The sequence below is a fragment of the Corythoichthys intestinalis genome, chromosome 2 (assembly GCF_030265065.1).
Source record: "Corythoichthys intestinalis isolate RoL2023-P3 chromosome 2, ASM3026506v1, whole genome shotgun sequence".
Taxonomy (NCBI): domain Eukaryota; kingdom Metazoa; phylum Chordata; class Actinopteri; order Syngnathiformes; family Syngnathidae; genus Corythoichthys; species Corythoichthys intestinalis.
Genome location: NC_080396.1, coordinates 16,734,242 through 16,752,103, shown reverse-complemented (window position 1 = coordinate 16,752,103; position 17,862 = coordinate 16,734,242). Strand labels below are relative to the sequence as shown.

At 38.6% G+C, this 17,862-nt stretch overlaps 1 protein-coding gene across 4 annotated transcripts in view; it reads right to left on the bottom strand.

Moving 5' to 3' along the window:
• The window catches only part of hspg2 (heparan sulfate proteoglycan 2), a 272,063-nt gene that overhangs the window by 76,759 nt on the left and 177,442 nt on the right, over positions 1–17,862 (bottom strand). For all 4 annotated transcript variants that reach the window (XM_057828660.1, XM_057828670.1, XM_057828678.1 and 1 more), the window contains 7 exons: positions 16,797–16,883; positions 16,439–16,497; positions 13,113–13,277; positions 12,919–13,029; positions 9,486–9,586; positions 7,252–7,432; positions 2,216–2,275 (listed from right to left, as the gene is read on the bottom strand). In XM_057828660.1, coding sequence (XP_057684643.1) covers positions 2,216–2,275; positions 7,252–7,432; positions 9,486–9,586; positions 12,919–13,029; positions 13,113–13,277; positions 16,439–16,497; positions 16,797–16,883 — 764 coding nt within the window. The remainder of the gene's footprint in view (positions 1–2,215; positions 2,276–7,251; positions 7,433–9,485; positions 9,587–12,918; positions 13,030–13,112; positions 13,278–16,438; positions 16,498–16,796; positions 16,884–17,862) is intronic.

Sequence of the window (17,862 nt, the reverse complement as noted above, 5' to 3'; positions counted from 1 at the left end):
AAGAGGTTTAAATCCGTGCTTTGGAGTCATTTTGAGGGCAGCGCTCTATGTCAAATACTTCTTTTTTTACGGCGCTTAAAGACGCCACGTGATTGAACAGGCCGGCATGATCATACAACGGCAAGCTTGTGTCTGATTGGTGTAATGAAGTCATGTGATTATTGTTGCGACATCTTATTGGTGAAATTAGTCGTGCTCCTCTTGACGTCGCTAAAAAAATAAAAAAATAAATAATAATAATATGGAGAATAAAGTGGAAAAATGTAACGACTCTTGTGTAGCCCCAAGTAGCGGAGTAAGATTAGTGTTTTTTTTTTTTTTTTTTCCACAAATCTACTCAAGCTAAAGTAAAAAGTATGGCCAAGTAAAACTACTCTTAGATGTACATTTTTCTCAAAAAGTTACTCAACTAAATGTAACGGAGTACATGTAACGCATTACTACCCACCTCTGGCTGGTCCTCAAGGGAAATGCAGTCTTCCTTAAGGCAAAACACTACCGCTTTTGTCCACCTGCGTCACTACAATCGACCAAAACTGAAAAGTTACTTAGTGTTGCTTTAAAAAGCCTTCGACAACAAAAACTAATGAAACTGAAAAAGGGCACTCATCAAAGTAAAGAAAATAAACAATTGCACATATAATATGTATAAACTCCGTGTTTCTCAGTGACAGCCCAGAAACCTGATTGAACTAGAGAAGATCTGTGTGGAGTTGTGGTGCAAAATCCCTGTTGCAGTCTGTGCAAACCTGGTGAAAAGTTACAGGGAATATTTGATCTCTATAATTGTAATCAAAGGCTACCGTACCAAAAATTAACATTGATTTTCTAAGGTTTTCAAATTAGGGCTGTCAAACGATTAAAATTTTTAATCGAGTTAATTACAGCTTAAAAATTAATTAATCGTAATTAATCGCAATTAATCACAATTCAAACCATCTATAAAATATGCCATATTCTTCTGTAAATTATTGTTGTAATGAAAGATAAGACACAAGATGGATTCAACATACGGTACATAAGGACTATTTGTTTATTATAAAAATAAATCAACAAGATGGCATTAACATTATTAACATTCTGTTAAAGCATCCATGGATAGAAAGACTTGTAGTTCTTAAAAGAAAAATGTTAGTACAAGTTAGAGAAATTTTATATTAAATCTCCTCTTAATGTTTTTGTTTTAATAAAATTTGTAAAATATTCTATCAAAAAATAAACTAGTAGCCCGCCATTGTTGATGTCAATAATTACTTACACAATGCTCATGGATTCTGAAGCCTTTAAAATGAGTCGCACCCAAGCGCCAGCAGAGGGCGGCAAAACTCCATAAAACACAACAAGTGAGCGTTTCACTGTGTACTGTCATTTAAATCTCTCTGGGCGGGGCATCTGCGTTATTTGCGTCAAATATTTTAACGTGATTAATTTAAAAAATTAATTAACGCCCGTGAACGCGATAATTTTGACAGCCCTAATTCAAATACTTACTTGCAGCAGTACAATGCAAATAAGTATTTGAATACATAAATTGTTAAAACAATCACACACTAAATTGTTAAAAAATCACACACTGTGATTTCTGGATTTTTTTTTTATTCTTAGATTGTCTCTCACAGTGGACAAGCATGAAAGTTTCAAACGCGCCCATCATTTCTAAGTGGGAGACTGTATAAACGGTTTTGTTTTTTTAATCCACAAACAATATTAAAAACAGTTAAAATTAAAAAACAGTTCAAATGGATTTGATGTCTACTTTCAATAACAGGGCAAACAACCTCCTGGAAGTTTTTGTTCGTTCTGAGGGTCCACTATAGTCTTGTGAGGTTTCCATCTCACTTGTTAAACTAAGATTTTCTACACTTCATGATCAATTTGTTGCTATGTTTGCTGTACTTTTAATGTAAAGACGTGTCACTTCAGCTTCACTCAGTTATAAAAAAGGGTACTCTACATTCAGGAGGAGTTGTCCATAAGACTGAATGCTTAATTTCCCCTGCAGTGATAGAACCCTATAAACCAAAAGAAGGGAGCCAGTAATGCTCATGTACAATCTAGAACATGTTCTCCACTAAAACGAAGAGCTCAGATGATTGTACATGGGCCCTACCAGGTCAAGACTAGATCCTCTTGTAGATGAGCACATGCAGATGCAGAGAGATGCTAGAAGCAAATGTTCTTCCGGAGAGCGAAAACCATGCCCATGCTAACTTACGCTTTCTGTGTCCTTCAAACATTTCATAGGCTGTGTAAAACATCTGTGTCTGTGAGGCCTCTAGAGATGGAGGAGGGAAAGGAAGGAGGGGGCGGGGGAGGACAGGTAAACTTATAGGTCATTCCTCAGGGTCGTTTACCTCCCGTCTCTCCTTGAGACATTCACCGCGGTGAAAAGATATAAATGTAAAAGTGCTATGAAACGATTGAACTGAGCTGGCGTTATACCAGTAAGAAAGTCTCACGTGGCTTTCTAGAGTTGCTGGTACGCTGTAAAAATATGAAAGGTGCATTCAACAGAAAATATTAGGAGTTTGATATAAATAGAAATTGTGTTAGATGACTTGGATGCATTCCAGACTTGATCTTAGAGTGCTTTAAGCTACTGTTTATGCATATGTGCCAAATGTTTTTCAACAAAAATAAGGTCAGACATTTTTTACTGTTGACATTTAATCTATATGAGTGACATTTAATCTATTGGCAAATCATCTCCATAGAAATTGAAAGAAAGGTTATAGTTTGAGGTCTCTACTGTTGTATAATACTGACACAAAATATTTCCATCTAACCACACAAAACGAAAGGGTAATTCACACCGCCTGCAGCTGCGACAAGATTGGTTGCGTTCACGACGTTGTAGGTATTCGCAAACCTACTAATCAATATGACAATTTCCACCGTCTGTGGAATATTCTACGACATCCTGCAGGTAATCGTAAGAAAGGACGTAGGTTTGGTCTCAAAACGGCGTACCGCAAGCAACACGTCACTTCCGCTCATTAATATTCATGACATTAGCTACGGTTACTAAGTGGGGGACAAACGAGAGCTTGCTCCCAATTGTAAATGAATGGAAATCGTGTACGAAGGAGATGTTTACAGAGCTAAACCTACCAATTCTCTTTTAAAATGATGTCCCTGGTGCCAAATTCACTGGCAAAGATGTGGAAGAACATAAAAATGTTCAGTCAAGCAGTACTTCCTAAATAGTGGGGCGCGCCCCCCATGGGGGTGCAGAGCGATGCCAGGGGTGGCGCATGTGACCTCGGGGAACATGTTTGTTTTTTTTTGCCATTCTAGAATAAAGTGTACTTGCACATCCACTCAGTGGGTGGCAGTGGCGCTCTCATTTTCAAAGTGCGCACAGTATTTTTGAAGTAAGCAAGAGCACACGGAAGAGACTTATGAAATATGAAGCGCTGGAGAGCTGTGCGCCGTTTTCGAAAGCCGTTTTCCGGCCGGACTCACGCAGCGACCCACTGTCCTCTCCGGTTCTCACGCGTCCGCCCGAGGAGTGCCATTTTCGGCTTGGGATCGTCACGACGACCGCCCTCACGTACGGTTCTCCCTCGGCCTCCGAGAATGCACATTTTCTGGCCATTTGCCTTTTGGCTTTGACATTTAATACAGTGGTAGACGAGTAAGGACCACTGTTTACTGTCTCTAAAAATGATTATAGCGGACAGCTTGAAGCCAAATAAATTAAGACACCACTTAAAGACATTAGACCCCAATCTCATTGATAAGCCGCTTGGTTGTTTTTCAGCGAAAACGTGCCGAATATTGCCAACAATCTTCCCGCTTTGTCAGTGTTCTATCAGTAAACCAGTGAGCACTGTTAGCATGCTCAGTGCAATATAACCCGACATCATTGCAAACTGGAGGTGATACTGGGAGCAGCGAGCAGCGAAAATAAAAACTGTCCTTCTGTCCAAAGACACTTTTTTTCCCCCTTCTATTCAGTTTTGTTTTTTCGGTCAAATTTTTTTGGCATATTGTCCTCATGAGTTAATGTTTCTAATTAATTTGAATTTGTTATTATTTACTGATTTTATTTTTCAGTATCAAATGGTCAAAAATGTACCTTAAGTGTATTTTTACAGTTTGGATGTGACTTTTTTTTTTTAATTCAGGCAAATTGATGCGCGTTAAGTCTTTTCTGTTACACACGAAACAATGTTAATAAAGTTATACTTTTATAAGTTGATCTCTGTTATTTTCTCTAATAGAAAAAAAAGATACAATGTGAGCCAGAGGCGTACTTATAATAGTAATATTATAGACAAATGATACTATTTACAGTGGCGGCAGAGTTTGGGGGGGCGCGAAACATTTTCGTCTTCCTTGGGGGGGCGTAACAGAAAATAATTGAGAAGCACTGAGTTAGAGATGGCTTGAGTGTCGAAGGCTGAAATAAACGAGCTGACCTCAGCTTAGCGTTAGCTTTTTTATCTACGCGACTGACAATGACATTCTCCTGTTTCAATAAGCTATCCTTTACCACCTGCCCTGTCTTACTTATATATTATATTCTCTGGTTGTCCTACGTCTCTGACCGTTCTTGGAGAAGTGGTAAGAACACAGTGCAATTTACACTGTGTGATACGATAACAACACGTAACTGTGGAAACTTTAGCGTGTAGCACCTCACAGGTGCAGAGCAGGCAGGTAGGATTGCCATGTTCAGTGAGGTGAATATTACAATGTAAACAATTACTCAGCGTCTTATAAAACTGACTTGAATTGATCAGAAAGCTGTTTAAAAAAAGGAAGAAAAAAAAAAAAAAGAGTTCGGGGGGTTCTGTTACATTTCTGCTTTGGAAACAATGTCTGTAACTAAGCATTTTACATCTATCTGTGTGCATAAGGGGAAAAGCTATATGAACGAAAATTGTTAATGGGTCCTGCTGTTTAGAAGCTCACCTATACTTATAGCTTTTATTTGAAGTGAAGTGTGGCGTCTACATGGTATTTGTATACTCGTGTGTATTGTGTAGTTGCAAATTTAAACAAACAAATTACTTCATATAAAAACAAAAAAAAAGACCAAGCCTTGTGTTTTATTGGAGGACATTCAATGTTAGCTAGCTGTTGGGCAGTGCACTAGGAAACACACTGTTTTGGGCAGCACAATTATATATTTTTGTATTTTTTTAAGAGCTAAAAAGTAACAAAATAATCGAGAAATACAATTGCATTTCCAAAAGAATAAAAAATATACACATTTTATCCTCTGCAACACTCGCAGAATAAGAGGACGAGCAAGTACTGTAAGAAGTTTGGAACTTTTGTTCAAATATTTTTTTTTTCGGTATTGGATCGGGAATCTTTATCGGCAGATTCTTAAAATTAGGTGGCTCGGACGTGGGTGCAAAAACATGCGATCGGGACATCCCTATTTTAAATAATATAAAGTGGGCCGGTCTAAGGCATGGGCTGAAAATGAGTCCAACTCCCCCTGCCTGCGATTTTATCGTAGCCGTTACGAATCTGTGTCGCAGCCGCAGGCGGTGCGAATTCAGGGTGACTTGATCTGGGGTGTGTGTTGTGCGTACAAAAATGCGTTTGCTAGGTTATTAGTTAACTAAAATCATTAACTAGTGACAGAAAAAAGGTTAGCAGGCTTATGATTTGTGGTATCTTTATTAAATATTTGTTAAGTATTATTTATTTATCTATTTTTAACTCTTGCATAATAAAATAAAAATATTCATACTCAACTTACCTCATCATCGTTTATTGAGAATTTAAACAAACCGCGTGTGAATACGAGCTTTATCTCATACCGGAATGGACAAAGGTGATATTGTAAAATGAAATAAAATAATGGATTAACAGTAAAAGCTGCATGAACGAAGAAAACAAACAATTCTCACAATGCTTCAAGACATACACAAATACACTCACGGAGCATGACAATGAGATGGATACGCAGGTATGTACCATGTCTACACATGCAGGTTAGTAGCGTCAAGCCATTTGTGATACATCAAAATGAAAAAGTTTGTTACATTGCAGCTGTTAAAAACACACAGCTTGTGGTCATTTTCAGTAGAAAAAGTTCCATAAGGTTACTTATTTCATATGATATTTTCTCCTAATCTTTTCACAGTCATGATAAATATGACAAATTCATACACAGAGAATCTGGATGTTACATTTTTCTTTTTTTAAATATTGAAATGATGTTCAGGTATATCTGCAAATAATGGACAAAGCCTCGGAAAAGCATTGACAAACTGAAAAAGTGACGCAAATACAACTTTATGGGCTAAAATGAACTATAACAATTATTTGGTTTCTAAAACAATCTCATAAAATTCTACACATGCTGTGCAGTTACATTTGCCACATGGAAACATTTCACTACATTTCAGTCAACAACAATGAAGATCATAACAATATCATATGTGTTTTAATGGTTCTTCTGCATCTTTAATTGGTCAGTGTGCCAGCAGAAGACTGCTGTGATAAAATAATTATATTAAAAAGTAAAACACAACTTTGCCAACAAGATGGCGGACAGCACCGTTTGGGTCACGAGCATCCGTGACCTGGATTGTTTAAGATCTTCTCAGCAAATCCACGAAATACCGAGCATCTTTCAATTTCTCCTTAAAGAAGTCCTTTTTGATCGCCTGAGTCACTGAGCACCGCTACATTCTTCTTCCCTACTACACTCTAGAGCTCAGTTAGGGAGAACAGCAATGAGCCCAAAGTAAGGGAAACAACACCCAGCTAGAAGCATCTCCAGGAATCAGCAACACATGATCAATAGGCAAATTAACCACCACCAATTTACTCAGATCGTAAAGAAGTAGAAAGCTGAGTAGGTACTGGAAAATAGTGCTCAGTGTGTAAGCACCCATGAGTTTTATGTCAAACTGCATTAAAGTTTATCCCATCATATGTCTAGTCAAGTTTTAATTTGAAAAGCCCACAAGCTGTAAACCTGCAGCAAGCGTAAGAATTTCTTTTAACTGAAGAAAGTCGCACCAGCAAGAATTAAAAATGCAATTAGAAGAGCCGGACTTGCTTTGAGCAAAATATAATTATAAGAAGTGTTTAACGTTGAGAGCAGAAGACAAAACAGATTGGGAGTTAGGGCCAAGCTTGAGATGATGTTAGCCTGGAGCCAGCGAAGTGATCACAGAGCACAAAAAAAGACAGGCATGCGCCATTTCAAGAATGGAGTGAGGGGAGTCAGAGCTGCTTGAGTGGTAGGGAATGCTAACGGTGCCAAGGATCACCAACCTGGCACATAGAGGATGGCATTTCCCTCGTCCATAGCGAACATGTTGGAGCCTGTGCAGACGTATATGCCGGCGTCTTCTGGCTGGACATTCTGAATGGTTAGGATGCCGTTGAAGTCCATTGCCCGGTTGGGAAGCTTCCCGTTACCCTGTCGGGTCCAGACTAGCGTGTATGCAGGCGACTGCAAATAAAACACAAAATTTAAAGGCACTTGACAAAAAGACAAAAGAATGGTAGCAATTGTCACCTTAAGCATTTTTGTATTTATAACATTATTATAAATCATTTTAAAGGTCAATTTATACACTACATGGGGCAAGTGAGTGAATTCAGATTTGTTTTCTGCATCATGGCACAGTATGCAGTACAATTATACTAGGGCTGTCCCAAACGAAAATAAACATTTTCTCCCGATTAATCAGCCGACTATTTTTACGATTAGTCGACTAATCTTTTAATTTTTTTTTTTTTTATATATATACTAATTTAGCAACGAAATTTTTGTTGACGCTTATCAATTCACAAAAACATTTTATTTTATTTTTTTACTAATTTAGCAATGAAATTTTTGTTGACGCTTATCAAGTCACAAAAACATTTTGGAACACTTAAATTCTTTATTAAAAAGTACAAATAAACAGATAAATAACAATAATAAATCACAAACAATGAGTTCAAGTGCTGATGGAATTAACTTGTGCAAAAGAATGGAATGTAAACAGATTCAGAACACTGACTTCACCTTTCCAACATGATTCAAAACAATTCTTAAAAAAATACCTAGCATTAATATTATAGTATACTGTAGTACTATATATATAATAGTATTATAATAATTATTCATTGCCAATCAGACTTTTCATAAAGGGTGTAAATTTAAAGGTATTCTTAGTGTAGAATCTGAAGTATGTGGGATTAACTCCAGAAATCGTTATTTATATGACGAACATGACATGCTTTTATTTTGAAATGTTCACCGGAAGTACGCTCGCTAAACCGCTAACCCTAACCCTGCTTTACATTCCACAAAAAAAGCACTTTTTGTCATTGCATTTGGTGATAGTAATAGATTTTTTTTCCTTTTGCAAATGCTGTTAACCAGCGATTTTTACTGTTTGAAGTGTCACCTTTTAACTGCAAGTTTTGGACAAGGCTGCCTGTTTTATAGCTGGCTAAAGTAGGTCGTCTTTTTTCCCATTCACCTCAATGTAGCAATGCTAACGTATATAGTGTTTAATATAGATGTGTTTTGTTATTTTGTATGTCTGAACTTTACTTCTACATCGTGTTGATGACAGAAAAGAAATGGAGTCTCATATGCTATCAGCACGCACGCACAAATGTACGCACGCGCGCGCAATGATAAACCGCAGCCGTGAAAATGACCGCCCTCAGTTTTATTTACCATGCGATAAATGGAATCATTGCATATCGCGACAGGCTTAGCAACTTCAATAAAACATATCATTAGTTAGTTAGATGGACTTACAATCTCCTGTCGTTATCATTCACATCCGACGTGCAGCCAAGCTTGGCATTGAAGAGACAGGACACAACAGTGTACCCTCCTTTGTTTCTTTTAAAATAAGTCAATGTTTTGGACTCTCTGGTGCGCTCTTTTGGCTTTGTGCCGATTTCCCCGCTTGCATACCAAGCGTCCGACATTCTGAACTTTCCAAGCATATATTTTTTTAACCCTTCATTAACCGTCGACGGGATGTTGTGCTCGTCAACGGATTTACGTCATCGATGACGTCGACAATGTCGACTAGTTGGGACAGCTCTAAATTATACCGTATCGTTCGAACTGTAAATCGCTCCAGAGTAGTTAGCATGTATCGCACTAGGCAACAAAAAAAAAAAAAAAAAAAAAAAAAAAAGCATAATAACTAAGAAATAAAAGAACATATATCGCACAGGAGTATAGGTCACATTTTTATGGGGAAATGTATTTAATAAAATTAATTATACTATGAGGAAAAAAACAGTAAAACATGTCTTATATGTACTGTATCTATTTATAATGCTGTTAAATCTGAATAATACATTGAACACACACACACACACACACACACAAAATAATGTAAATAAGATCAGCCTCTACTTCGTGGATTTTTGCATGTGTGTGTGTGGGGGGGACCTATTGACCCCGAAAAACGAGGGATCACTGTACTGCAAATGAGACCAGTGAAAGTAACCTACATGTTGACATTTAACAACTTAAACATTATTACCTTGCTTTTTGCAGTACAGATGAAGTTTACAGTGGATCCCACCCTGATTGTTTGAGCTTTGGGTTCCTCAACTGTCACCTCAATGTCTTTGATTGGGACACCTGGTTAAAGGGGAAAAATGGTAACATCAGTAAAAGGATGAAGATCACGTTATTAGTGACATAGTGTTAAAGAAAATATCTGAAATTTTGATTTTGTTGAATAACGGTTTAAACAGGGGTCTCCAAACCAGTTTGCAAGGGCCACTCGGTTCCTGGTTTTTGTTCCTACCGATCAAGCATAGACAGTTTGCCAAAACAAGCAGCACCTGACTGCAACCACCAGATTAAAATTGTAAGGCTACGTCCACACTAGGACAGATAATTTTCTCCATGGTATTTTGCCGACCATTTTTATACTTGTCCACACTTTGTTTAAAGGTCTTCCCGCTTCTGCAAGGTACACCTGCATAAGAAGAGAGAAGCCTCATGTGTTACATCATCGCCCGCGCGGTTTACCTCTGAACCGGAAACTCATTCCTCACCCGCGGCAAATTTCGAAATTACTACACCTTCTAGACTGTCATTATTTTGTGATCACTGTTTTTTCCGTGATCGCAATTGAACCCATCATGCAGGAGCGAGAGTGGAAGGAAGAGCACAGTCGGCTTTTACAAGCAGGCGCCGTGTTGTGATTGAAATAAATCTTTATAAAACAACGAAACCCTGACGTCATTACTTGGGATGTTACAATCAATGCTCAGTTGCGCTCTCACCACTTGAAAAATAACAAATAGAAGCATATGGTGTGGCACTGCGTATATTTCCTGGAAGGCGTAACCACGACTGCTTGTGCTTAAAAGTGGCGATCCTGGAAGTGGCAACAGTTTTGACAGGCAGAAATGTCTTGGAAAAAAACTAATGGCGCGCTTCTTTGACTGGGGGTACCACGCAGGTCACTTTTTGGGGTTTAATTTTCCTCTACACATTTTTATATACAGTACTCATGTTCGGTTGGCATTGAGTTGGGAGGGGCCACCCCGCAGTTGGCTGATTGGAGACAAGCTCTGTAAAACAACGCTCATCTCCACCTCATCCGCGATGGGAGGACCCCAAATGGGCACTGAATTAAAGCATATTATTGAGATTGTAGTTTGAAGGTTCAAGAAAAATGTGTGGAAAAGAGGAGCAAGAATGCCACGTCGTGATCGTCCGCCTCCATTGTTTACGATGCTGTCATGCCGCACTAAAATAGCGACGGCATGACGTCCCCTCCTGAATATACGAATGTTGTACGGAGACAGCAGTACATATTAGACGGCGCGTAGGCGGCTGGTAACATTACCCGCCTACATTGTCCGTCCAACAACTAATCCAGATCATAGGCATACGAGTGTAGCCCACATGCTGTATAGTCCAACTAATTACACGTGTGCCTGTGACACGAAAAAGCATGTTTATTTCATAATACACGCTGTATTTTATGCTCCTCAATGATATGGACCGCTTGGATGTGTGTGGAAGCGATCGCTTCTCGAGTTGAGAAAGAGGGTGCTGTGACATGTACGGAGGAAGGAGTCCTCTTCACTATACAGCCGTACTGTAATATGAGAAGAACTAAGGATTCAGCCGATTTTGCGGATTAATACGTTTATTTTTCGCATCACGCCAGCCAAACGGCTGCAGAAAAATCTTGCTGTACGAGGGAGAGGCGTGTGCGCCTTTTTGGAGTTTCAAAAGGTTCTCATTCACCGGTGGATATTGGCCAAAACAAGCCCTACTACTGTGGGACCATGGGATTTACGAGGAAGTGAGTAAACCGTGTTTTGTATTATGTCAAATACTGTAATGGGATCATTTTAATATGGAGGTGGCTTTCATTTTGTAGCTGACATGCTGCTTGTCCCCTTGGCCGACAACCGGCGGCTTGTCGCACATTCCCCCGCCGGGCGAGCACTATACTCGGCTTCTGCACTCTTGGTGTGCCCGGTTTTCAGTCAAATTTTCCACCCGATCAAAAATCGAGTCAATTTTGTGTTAAAATTAGCCGCGAATACAGCGATTACAAAGTAAACACTACAAACTTTCTTTAAATAAAGGACTACTTACGTTTGATCATTGATAGGCATGTAAAAAGCGATCATTGATAGGCATGTAAAAAGCTCTCCTAATGCACATTAGCTGCACGTTAGCTGCACAACAACTTCAGCCACCCTCCTCCGGGGAATGAGCTGTAAATTGCTCTCCGCAGGGCGGTTTGCCGTTCAGCAAAGACAATTGACAACCCAGTCGTCATTTCAAATGATCCGAGCTAGTTACAGTGCCCTCCATAATCATTGGCACCCCTGAAAAAGATGCGTTTTTTAGCTTCTAATATATTTTTTAAAATTCAAATAATATGGGACCTTAATGGAAAAAAAGAGAAAAATCCAACCTTCAATACAAGTGCATTCATTCAGTAGGGAAAAAATCCCACATAAAGAAAAAAATATTTGACATCAAATAATGTGTTTTACAATTATTAGCACCCCTGGTGTTAATACTTTGTGCAACCCCCTTTTGCCAACAAAACAAGGTCTGGGGACTGAGATGGCCATGGGAGGAGCTTGATTTTGTGTCTGGTGAACCATTTCTATGTAGATTTGGCCATATGTTTAGGGTCATTGTCTTGCTGAAAGACCCAGTGACAACCCATCTTCAGCTTTCGGGCAGAGGGCAACTGATTTTGATTTAAAATGTCCTGGTATTTCAAAGCATTCATGATGCCATGCACCCTAACAAGGTTCCCAGGGCCTTTGGAAGCGAAACAGCCCCACAGCATCACTGACCCACCCCCATACTTCACAGTGGGTATGAGGTGCTTTTCAGCATGCGCATCTTTCGTGGCACGCCAGACCCACTTAGAGTGTTTGTTGCCAAAAAGCTCAATCTTGGTCTCATTTGACCAAAGCACACGGTCCCAGTTAAAGCCTGGGACCGTGTGTATTTTTGTGTCAATGTCAATGAGCTGCATACTAAATCAGATGAAATTGTTACTCCGCTGACGTCATCCACCTGTTGGGGACGCTAGAGCCCTATAATGGTAGGCGTGGCTAACCGGCAGATTAAAAGACTAACTTCTCGTCATCTGCGCTTTGCTAAATTATTGTATATACAGTAGTCGAATCATCTCAAAATATGATTCAAATTCACATAATAATCCTATTTAAGATCCAATAATAATATGTAATAATCCTATTTTTTTCTCCCGTTGTACGCACTTTAAGGCCATTATCCGTCCTTGTGTAGACGTAGCCTGAAACACCAGATTGGTGAAAGGGTATCGTCACATTTTGTTGGAATGAAGTCCTCCTAGTTTGGAGACCCCTGGTATAAATAATCTCTGAAATAATTTATAATCAGTGCATGTTGAACCATGCAGCATCCATGGCATCCAGATTAATACAAGTACACACTTGTGATAACAATTTCAGCACGGCTCCTGTTGGTGCTGCGCTGGTCCCGGCAGGTACAGATGTAAACACCGGCATCACTTGGCTGGACACTAGAGAAGTACAGTTCTGCTCCTACATCCAGGTGACATTAACAGGATCTTAATGATTCATCGATACCTCAATATCGTACAAGTTCAGTCAGTGTGATTTAGTACCATTTCTGCGTTGTTCAGCACTTCTTGAGATGGGTCGCCCGTCCTCCCTGGACCAGTAAAAGTAATGTGGAGGAGAAACAGAAACCTGACACCTCAGCGTGACCTGAGAACCATGTGTTGTCAGCACCCTCTCTGGATACACCTTCACCACCAAAGATGCTGCAGCTGCATAGAGGACAAAACTAATTTATGGAGAATACATTTTGGATAAGATCACTTCCTTAAAAAGACGTCACAGAAAAAAAAAAAGTATTACTTTTTGGTCTGTGTAAAGAATGTAGGGTTTAAAATGTGCTAGACAGATTTCTGGTGTAATAGAATAGAACAGAATAAATTGTCTTAAATCTACAGTGATCCCTCGCGTCTTCAAAGTTTGTGCCCTCAGTCCATTGTGGATTTTTTTCTTCAATTAAAAAAATAAATAAGCAAGTGCAGTATTTTATAGAGCGGTCCCGATCAGATCATGTAGTCTCTCACTCCTGGCGCTTTTCTTGGTCAGGCCGTGCACTGGAGTTTCTTATTAAAGTTCACGATGATTGACAGACTTTAAGGCTTGATCTTGCCAGAGATGCTTGTAAGCCGAAACATCAAAATGCCGCATATTTCAATCATCGTTTAACTTGTTAAACAGTTGCTGTGCATTGTCTGTAAGTGAGCAGCTTGAGTGGATTTGAGTGGACTCACTCCATGAAGCATTTAATAAAGACAGGCATTTTTCTGCTTTATTCTTGTTTAAAAATAATTCGGTGGGACGGTAACATGTTTAAAACTTATCATAATTATTACATTTGAAGTGCTTGAAAACCATTTATGAATTATTATATATAAATGGCGGAAAACACTCACGTGGGTCGCGATGCAGAAATCGCAGACATCAAGGAGTGGTTGAGATCTTCATTTTCATATATTTACCCTTTTAAACGTTTTTTTTTTTCTTCCAATTTTTCTTTGGATCCATTATTTATCATCTAACATATTGGAAAAAATGGGACAGTAACAAAAAAAATTAAATTAAGCGATACTTATGAGGTAGATATCCGTGACTTTTTTACAGACACCATTTTTTTCATTGTGATGTAATTTGTTTAAAGTTTAAAATATGCGAATAGTTTTTTAAATTGTCGTTTTTTTTTTTTTAAACAAAATATTAGACATCAATTAATGATTCTACGCTAAAAATTAAACACATTTTGAATAATAAATATAATGAATTACCTTCGTTTTATGGCTGGGTTGAAACAAAAGCGGTTGCGCGACGTCTGTAAACGGAGGTTTCCAGGGTAAAACGAACAAATTAAAAATAGTCTGGGGGCTTAATGCGCGATGAATCTGCTATGGCAGCATATAGACATCTTGTTCTATCTAACACAACAGTTGTTTTGGCTTAAAATACAGCAGTTTCTTTTAAAGAGGAGTGCAAGAGCAAAAACTGCTATTTCAGTCTTGTCCATGTTTTCTGTCATATGTATATACTCAGGGGTGCACATAAGTGGTCCGCATGCGCGCATGCGTACTGGACGTAGACAAACGTGCTGGCCCTCAACGGCTTCTATACGCTTTTGCGTACCGATGGCTGACCACTGTATTTGCGGCGGACACGAGAAAATAAATTCTCAAAATGTCGAAGAGGCAGGCCACACTGAGTAATTACTTCCGTGTTCACCCACCCCCGTCAAAAGACAGCTACCGAAAAAAAGGACTTTTGCTGAAAAGTGGCTACAGAAGGTACCGTGGCTAGAAGCAAATGATGCTCGCACGGAAATGCGGTACAAAATGTGCCGTGAGAATCCCAATGTTGCCGATAAGAGCAGCGCATTTTATGTAGGGTCAAAGAATTTCAGCCATCCAAACTTTGAAAAGCACGAAAAAAACAGAGAGCATGTGGCAATTAAGCAAACTATCGATGTCAAACAGGACCCCACTCGCCCTATGGACAAGTGACGGCGGAATAAAGGTAATGAACAGCGACATGCACTGACAAACGTGTTTTTGCTCGCATTTTACAAAGCTAAACATGCACGTTCAAAGAGGTCTTATGAGGAGGACATCCCACTTTTAAAAAGGCTTGGAGTTAATGTGGGAGCCGCATAATGCCCTTTATTTTGAATTGGTGCTTTTTATTTCTTTACATTTCACTTCAAAGTAATGGCAATTTTGTTGTGCCAGTTGATGTTAATCAAGCATTAATTGTTAATATAATTAATTAAAGTTCATTGGCCCTAAGTAAAGCTTGTCATAAATTTATCGCATCAGGCGGGTCGGCTCTCAAGCTCAATGAGGACCAAGTCACATCTCCAGGTCCTCCTCTGAGAACCTGGGCAAAAAAATTATGTGCACCCCTGTATATACTATATATATATACAGTATATATATATATATATATATATATATATATATATATATATATATATATATATATATATATATATAATTATACTTTAGGGAAAAAAGTGAAAAAAACATGTCTTATACGTATCTCTTTCCAATGGTAAATCTGAATAAATACATTGAACACACAAAAAAAAATGCCCCCCAATTTTTTTTTCCTTTTAATATGGGGTGGTGGGTGCTACAGTGTATCAAAAAAGTAAGTACACCCCTCGCATATCTGCAGATATTTATCTTTTCATGTGACAACACTGACAAAATGACACTTTGACACAATGAAAAGTAGTCTGTGTGCAGCTTATATAATAGAGTTATTTTATTTCCCCCTCAAAATAACATGACATTTTGAAGGGAAAATGACAAGCAGTACTCAATTTGGACATTTAGGGATGTACGTAGTTTCTAAGGGGTGTACTCACTTTTGTTACCAGGTGTTTAGATATTAGTGGCTATATTTTGAGTTATTTTGAGGGGAAAATAAATTACCTCTATTATATAAGCTGCACACAGACTACTTTTCCTTGTGTCAAAGTGTCATTTTGTCAATGTTGTCCCATGAAAAGATATACTTAAATATCTGCAGAAATGCGAGGGGTGTACTCGCTTTTGTGAAACACTGTACTTTGCGGTTTTTCCACTTATCGCTGAGGGTTCTGGTCCCCATTAACCGCGAAAAATGAGGGATCACTGTATTATGAACTGTACTTAAATTGAAATAGAACTCTGACAAACAAAACATTTCAATGGTCTCACAGTGCAGTATAAACTACAACAAAATTAATAAAAATGTACATAACTTACTGAAGAAGTCCATTTAAAGCTAAACATTTTGATCTACAGTATGTTAAGACTTTTTTTTAGCTTTTAAATCACAATAGAATTTATTCTTTTGCCAAGTGAGTATGTATTATTCATCTTTCCTTTCTTTCTCTTCTTACCATCGTATGGACGACACTTCTGTCTCAGCTGTGGGTTACCAACATAACCGGGAGCACATCTGTCAATGGTTAAACAAGCAACGTGAAAAATGAAAACACCCATAAATCATCCAATAAGAAAATAATGACTGTCAGTTTATTATTTGTTAGCTGAACACAAAATGAACTTTGAATATTTGAAAAGTTGAATCAAGGACACGGGAGTCTCTTTAAAGACATCTTTAACAACCAAGATGGGCCTAGTAGCCTCAATTCAACTTTTGCAGGTTTCTGTGAACTGTTTGACTGAGAATCTATACAGGCCACTGTTTTAAGTCAAAATGGATAGTAGTGGAAAATGGAATGTAAAAATACTTACCGCTCACAGTACTGGCCTGTGTATCCAGGTTGACAGGCAGTACATTGGTAGCCTCCATTTCCAAGACTCTCACAGGTAGGAGAGAACCTGAAACAAACAAGAAATGGAATGAACTACAAACAAACAAAACAGTATTGACTTAATGTGATTCCATTTTACTTGCTGCAACTACGAAATTTGAATATGGATAAAATCACTCTTATTCTTTTGTCCAGTCTTACATTTACAGATGAAAGTAAAAAGCAAACAGGTTTCATGCCTTCACACACTTTTTGTTTTAAGCTTTTCACAGCGGAAATCTTGACATAGATCAGGGGTCCCCAAACTTTTTCCTTTGAGGGCCACATTACTCTTCCCTTCTCTGATGAGGGGCGGGGGTCAGTTTGTAACAGAAAAAGTGTGACGATTGCAGGAGTGCCTAAATGTAAAAATGTATTGTTTTTCAGAAAGCCACAATCAAATAAGCCTTTCTGGATTCTTCACAGAACAAAAGTAAATGTAATGTAATGTAATATAACCATAACACTATTAATTAAATAGATAATAACCAAATAACCCTCTCTGGGTTATTCACAGAAAAAGCCGGGAAATAAATAACACAAATTAAAAAAATAAAAATTGTTCAGTGGGGCCGGACCAAATGTGGAAGTGGGCCGTAGTTTGGGGACCCCTGATGTAGATAGTCATACCTGTCAAGTTGTACGGTTTCGGCGTAATTTGTACAAGTGAGCGTTGATTTTTAAATGTGTACGCCGTACGTTCAAAATCTGTACGTTTTTCGAGCATTACGTTTTTTTTTTCTCTATTCGGATTTTGTCACCGTTTCGGCAACGAGACAATGTGCGTTACTACGTTGGTTGAACGACACGAGAAAAGTCAGAGACACGGAGAGAGAAGAGCGGGAGTGGGAAAGAGGGAGTTGCGACGCCGTTGCAAACGCGATGCTAGGCTAGGTGGCTCCGATAATACCTGACGGCTACAAACTACGCCCAAATGATGCTACGCTAGATATCACATGTATATGAACTAGATGCGAAATGATACACTTGCCGGCGTTGGTAAACAG